This window comes from Rhea americana, unplaced genomic scaffold, assembly GCF_003343005.1.
Source record: "Rhea americana isolate MKP2758 unplaced genomic scaffold, rheAme1 scaffold_597, whole genome shotgun sequence".
Lineage (NCBI taxonomy): Eukaryota > Metazoa > Chordata > Aves > Rheiformes > Rheidae > Rhea > Rhea americana.
The window spans coordinates 25,362-30,653 of NW_028186753.1; the positions used below are offsets into that span (position 1 = coordinate 25,362).

The 5,292-nt window shown below is 64.7% G+C and overlaps 1 protein-coding gene across 4 annotated transcripts; it reads left to right on the plus strand.

The window, feature by feature from the left end:
* Positions 1–224: 224 nt before the first annotated feature.
* On the plus strand, positions 225–4,901 carry PCGF1 (polycomb group ring finger 1). 4 transcript variants are annotated; one of them, XM_085319545.1, is made up of 8 exons: positions 226–360; positions 669–821; positions 2,358–2,429; positions 2,764–2,872; positions 3,548–3,581; positions 3,887–3,973; positions 4,059–4,133; positions 4,727–4,901. In XM_085319545.1, the coding sequence occupies exons 1-8, from the start codon at positions 243–245 to the stop codon at positions 4,772–4,774; spliced, it is 696 nt and encodes a 231-aa protein (XP_085175671.1). In that variant the 5' UTR covers positions 226–242; the 3' UTR covers positions 4,775–4,901. The 4 variants fall into 4 exon arrangements, 3 of the variants coding, with proteins under 3 accessions (XP_085175671.1, XP_085175669.1, XP_085175668.1); XM_085319543.1 differs by having other exon boundaries at positions 3,890–3,973; positions 4,053–4,133; XM_085319542.1 differs by having other exon boundaries at positions 227–360; positions 4,053–4,133.
* The last annotated feature ends 391 nt before the right edge of the window (positions 4,902–5,292 follow it).

Here is a 5,292-nt window from a genome sequence, read left to right on the forward strand (position 1 = left end):
CCCAGCACGGGGCCCCCAGCCCCACGGTCTCCCGGGTTGGAGCGCTACCTGGCTTCCCYAGGCCAGGCACTAGGTGCCACAGGGCCCAGCAGCATGGGTGCAGTGTCTACGAGCTGCCAGGGCCGGCAGGGGCTGCCGCTGGGGGGCAAGAGCCTGCGGTAGCAGGGAGCGGTGGTGCAGGGCACCCCTTTGCACCAACCGCCGYGTGGGTTTGGGGTGCTGCGGAGCCTCGTGACAGGCACATGTCCTTGCAGGAGGAGGTGAAGGTGAAGATGAAGGAGCTGAACGAGCACATCGTGTGCTGCCTGTGCGCCGGGTACTTCATTGACGCCACCACCATCACCGAGTGCCTGCACACGTGTGAGTCCCCACGCGGTGGCGGCAGCAGCCTGCCGCRGGTGGACACTCCAGCCCTAGCTAGGTGCCTCTGGCCAGGCACGGGGCCCAGCCCCACTGCCCGGGAAGCGGGAGCCAGCTCGTGCTGTGCCCTTGCTGGGCTCTGGGCACAGCCTCTGCCAGTTGCCGGCAGGTCTGTGCTGCCCTGGGACTGTGACTCCTGCCTGCGGCAGATGTCTCCCAGACCAACCACCAGTTGACACTCAGTGTCTGGGGGTGCAGGGCCATCCCACAGTCCCAGCTCCTCTGACATCTCATCTGTCTTGCTGCAGTCTGCAAGAGCTGCATTGTGAAGTATCTGCAGACCAGCAAGTACTGCCCCATGTGCAACACCAAGATCCACGAGACGCAGCCTCTGCTCAACCTCAAGCTGGACCGTGTCATGCAGGACATCGTCTACAAGCTGGTGCCTGGCCTGCAGGAGAGTAAGTGACCCAAACGGGAGTGCCTGGGGTGAAGGAGGGRAGGGCTCTGCAGCGCCCCACAGCAGAGGGGGCCAGTCAGCTTGTGGAATCTGCTCCCTGGCACCAGTCTCCTTCGGGAACGCAGCGGGGAATGGCCATGCTGAGCTGCGTGTGGGAAGTGCCCAGAGGAGAGGCAGATGGAGGAGACTGCTGGCTCTGTCGTTCTTGGGAGATGCCTCCCTGCAGGGTGCAGCGAGAGTGCTGGTGGGTCTGGATTTTCAAGATATTTCTGACTGCCTCTGTGGCCTCTGCTAGCACGTGAGCAGCCCTGGGAAGGGGTGGGGGGCAGCTTCATGCATAAAAGCAGTTTCAGAGCAAGGAAAAAGAAGGCAGGAACAAATGGCCAGYGCTCACAAAAGAGGGAGGTGGCAGGGGCCCTGCTGGGTTGTGCCGCTGGATACATGCGTGGAGCAAAGGAAGGCGGCAGTTTGCTGCTGGCTCCATGTTGTTCAGGCACTTTACAGGTGTGGAGACCTGCAGAAAACTCTCATGGCCTAGAGCAGCACTCTGCCTGTTTGTTTGGTGCTGCTGAGTTAAGTAGCTGCTGCTCCCACCCAGGGACTGGGTTGCTGCAGATTGGAGAATRGAGCTGGGTTTAGAAGTCCGTGCTTTATTAAGGAGGTGTTTTTAACCCTGCTCAGCTCCCTGATCTCATCGCTCCGGGTCTTACAATCAGTTGTGTTTGGCACAGTGGGGTCTGAGCTGTGGGAACAAGAGCTACTTTAGCCGGGACTGCCTCTGAGAGGAACGTCCCTGGAGCCAGAGTGTGAGTGACTGYGCGATTAACCCAGCAGCGAGAGTCAGCGGTGATGAATGCAAAGCAGCGCACATGGGGAGAGCAGCCCCGGCGCTGCAGGCACAATGGTGGCCTCGAGATTAGCTGCTTGCTCAGGGCAGAGATGGGGAAGGCTCTGGGGATATTTTGCTGGAAACGTCAGTTTGCCGCTCAGCAGCAGTGAGGGAGCGAACGGGTGTTAGGCATCGTCATGGAGTAATGCAGAATAAACAGAAAATGTGATTATGCTGCTGTAGGAATCCAGTGCAAGCGTGCAGCCTGGTCCCTGGCCCTCCACCCTGGAAAGGAGAGAAGAAAAGCAGGGAACAGTTTGGAGAGGAATGATGAGCATGTGGATGGTGTCTGGGTCAGAAGAGAGTAACCAGGCGGGGCTCTGCAGCCTGCAGAGTGGTGGGGTTTGGTGGAGATCTGCAGGGTGGTGCAGAGAAGGTGAACAGGGAAGGAGGATTTGTGGCTTTTTGCTGCACAGGAATGGTTGGATGTTTGCTGAACTGCCAAGCCGTGGGAAGGGCAGCGTGGAGCTGGGGGACTCCCCGCCTCTGGGAGTCACGGGGCTAAACCTGGAGGAGTTCAGGGATCAGCCGGGGCTTGGGGTACAGCCGGGGAGCGATGTCCTGGCCTGACTCCTGCCCTGAAGGCTGGGCGTGGGGGCCATGGGGTGCGGGGCCGGCCCTCAGCACCGCTCGCCTCTCTCCCCACAGGTGAAGAGAAGAGGATCCGTGAGTTCTACCAGTCCCGTGGCCTCGACCGGGTGACGCAGCCCAGCAGCGAGGGTGTGCTGCTTGCGGGGAGCTGCTGGCTCTGCGCCGCGCGAGGGGCCGGTGGGCGGGGGATCGGCCCACACCAGCTGATTGGGGGGTCCTGGGCGCAGATAGAGGGGACGGACCCGGGGGGGCACTCGCTATGGCACCTCTAGGCGAGACCAGCTGCTGGCTCCGCGCTGCCCCACTGCCAGCCCCAGCTCCCAGCCCTGGCTGCGGGATGCGGGGTGGCTCGCTGGCTGCGCTGGGCCCTGGCCGCCGCAGCCGGGCCATCGGGACCGCGGCGTGCCGGCGCTGCAGGGGCGGCAGCAGGCTGACTCCTGCCCCGCTCTGTGTGCCTCCCCAGACCCGGTCGGGGGCGACCCCATGGGGCTCCCCTACAGCAGCTTCGATCACTCCCGCGCCCACTACTTCCGCTACGACGAGCACGTCTCGCTCTGCCTGGAGAAGCAGAGGTGAGTGCCGCTGGCCCTGCGTGGTCCGTACCGCAGGTGTGGAGCGGGGCGGGCACACAGGCGATTCACTGTCCCTCTCTTGCTGCTGCCTGGGGGCAAGGGGACCCAGCTGAGGCCTGGGGCTCCCACCGCCCCTCTCCTCTGGAGCTGCCCGTGCTGTGTGCTCCCCTCCCAAGCAGCAGCCCCTGCCGCATGGCTCTGAGCTTTAATAAATGCAGGGAGGGTGCGCTGCACAGCTGCCTGCTCGCTCCCGACAGCAAAGTCAATAAGTGGCAGCTCTGGGAGCTGTAATGGGATCGATGGCTGCAGCTCAGCTGCCAGCCCCAGCCGCGGGCCAGCGCGTGAGCCAGCGGCCTGTCCCGGTGCTGCCAAGCGGGCCCAGCTCCACGTGTGCGTGACGGGCAGAGTGAGGGGAGCGCCTGGGCAGGCGGGGAGGGAGATGCTGAGGGGCCGGACCTAGCCCGGGGCAGTGCTGCGCTGGGGCCCGAGAGCGGGCGGCATGCCCACGCCAAGCCGCAGGAGCCGCCAGCCCTCGGATGTGAGCCAGAGCTGTGCCTGGGGAGGGGGCAGCGGTGGCTTACGGACCTTCCCTGGCGAGTGGGGGTGCCGGGCAGCGCAGGGCCCCCGCCTCCCTGCGTGGGAGCTCTCGGGCTGCCCCTGCTTTTCCTTCCACAGCTCCAGCAAGGACAAGAACAAGGCTGTTCTGCAGGTGAGCGCAGGGCTGAGCGGGCACTGAGCGACGTCTCTGCCGTTTGGCCGTGCCCCTGAGCGCTGCGAGTGCCCTCGGGCATGGCCTCATGCCTGAGTGTGTCCTCGGAGCAGGGAGGAAGGGCAGAGCCCTCCCTCCAGGCTCGTGTGCGACGCTGGGGYGTGGTTCGGCCTGTTGGGTCCCAGAGGGAAGGGAAGGATGTGCAGATCGTGCCTTGCCGTGTGGGTGCCGGGCCCGGTGCAGGGGTCCGTGGGGTCAATGGGGCTCCTGCGGTCCCCCCTGTGACCCACTCTGCCCCCTTGCAGCAGAAGTACGTGAGATGCTCAGTGCGGGCACAGATCCGGCACCTGCGGAGGGTCCTGTGTCACCGCCTGGGGCTGGCGCTGCAGCACGTGAGTGTGGCCCGGGGCCGGGCTGGGGGCCGGGAGCGGGGCCCGCAGGCCCCCGGTGACGCGGCGTCCCCGTGCCTAGGTGCAGATCCTCTTCAACAATGAGATCCTCCCCGACCACATGACGATGAAGCAGCTCTGGCTCTCGCGCTGGTTTGGCAAGGTGGGTGTCTGCGGCGCGGGGCCACGGTGCCTCCTGCCCCCACTGCTGAGGCTGTGCYGCCCCAGTGAATCCGGCACAGCACTGGGCCACCGAGTTCCCATCCTGGGCTGGGAACGGTCAGAACGGGTGGGAAGAGGGTCTGGCAGGGGCCAGGCCTCCCGGGAGAGGAGGCTCGGTCAGGGAGCAGCGTTCACCGAGGAGCCTGCGGAGCGGCAGGGAAGTGGTGAATCAAGGATGATTAATGTTGTTGGTTGTAACGAGGACCTGGGGCACCCGCCAAAACACGCAGGCAAGCAGCAGGCATAGAGCAAAGCCAAGGCAGTGCTTTTCCACGCGGGTCAGAAGTGTAAGCAGGTCCCAGAAGGGGTTAGACAAGTTCATGGAGTGCAGCCCCATGGCTATTAAATGCTGTTTGGGGCCTGATGGGCCGGGGAAGGATGGCTGTCACCCACATGCAGGATCTCCTGGCAGGGTCTGGGAGGGGACGGGGTGGCAGGTGAGAAGGCTGCGAGGTGCTGCCCTGAGGCCAGCGTGGGGGCACGTGCCCGGGGGGTGAGGGGCCGCTGCCCTGACTGTCGCTCCTTGTCTTGCAGCCCGCACCCCTGCTGCTGCACTACAGCATCAAGGACAAGAGGAGGTAGGGGCTGGGTGCGGGTGCTGCCCACCTGGAGCGCAGCCCTGCTCCGCGCCCCCAGCCCTCCCCACTTCCCCTAACTTAATACCCCCTCCTGCTCGAGTTTATTTTTTGAATAAAACTGTTGAAAATCTYCTGATTGGTCCCTCCTCTGGCAGGAGGGAGTGGGGCTGGGGCTCCTCCAGTTGGGGTGAGCAGAGGGCTGCTGCTGCCCTGGCCCCTCTAGGAGGAAGGTTGCATAGGGGTCAGGGCAGTGCCCCTCCTCCCCCCCCCAGCCCCCAGTGCTGCCAGGATGGGGTGCAGCATGGGGCTGTGCTGCGGGGAGCAGGAGTGCAGCACTGGGGGCTTGCACCATGGGCTGTGGGGCTGCACTCTGGGCTGCAGTGAGGGGACAGGGGCTGAGTTGTGGAGTGCGTGTGCTGTGGGTGTTGTAGGGGTCAAGGAGGGGGGCTGTGGGGTGCAGCGCAGGGGGGACGAATTGCAGTGCATCATGGCCCAGGGCTGGGCTCATGGGTGCGGTGCTGG

What these genes read in the sequence shown, in the direction of transcription:
- PCGF1 (XM_085319542.1), top strand. Translation starts at nt 243, where the DNA reads ATGTCCTTGCAGGAGGAGGTGAAGGTGAAGATGAAGGAGCTGAACGAG. An exon ending in GGTGCCTGGCCTGCAGGAGA is followed by an intron (nt 822 to 2,357) that starts GTAAGTGACCCA and finishes CTCTCCCCACAG; the next exon opens with GTGAAGAGAAGAGGATCCGT. An exon ending in GACGCAGCCCAGCAGCGAGG is followed by an intron (nt 2,430 to 2,763) that starts GTGTGCTGCTTG and finishes GTGCCTCCCCAG; the next exon opens with ACCCGGTCGGGGGCGACCCC.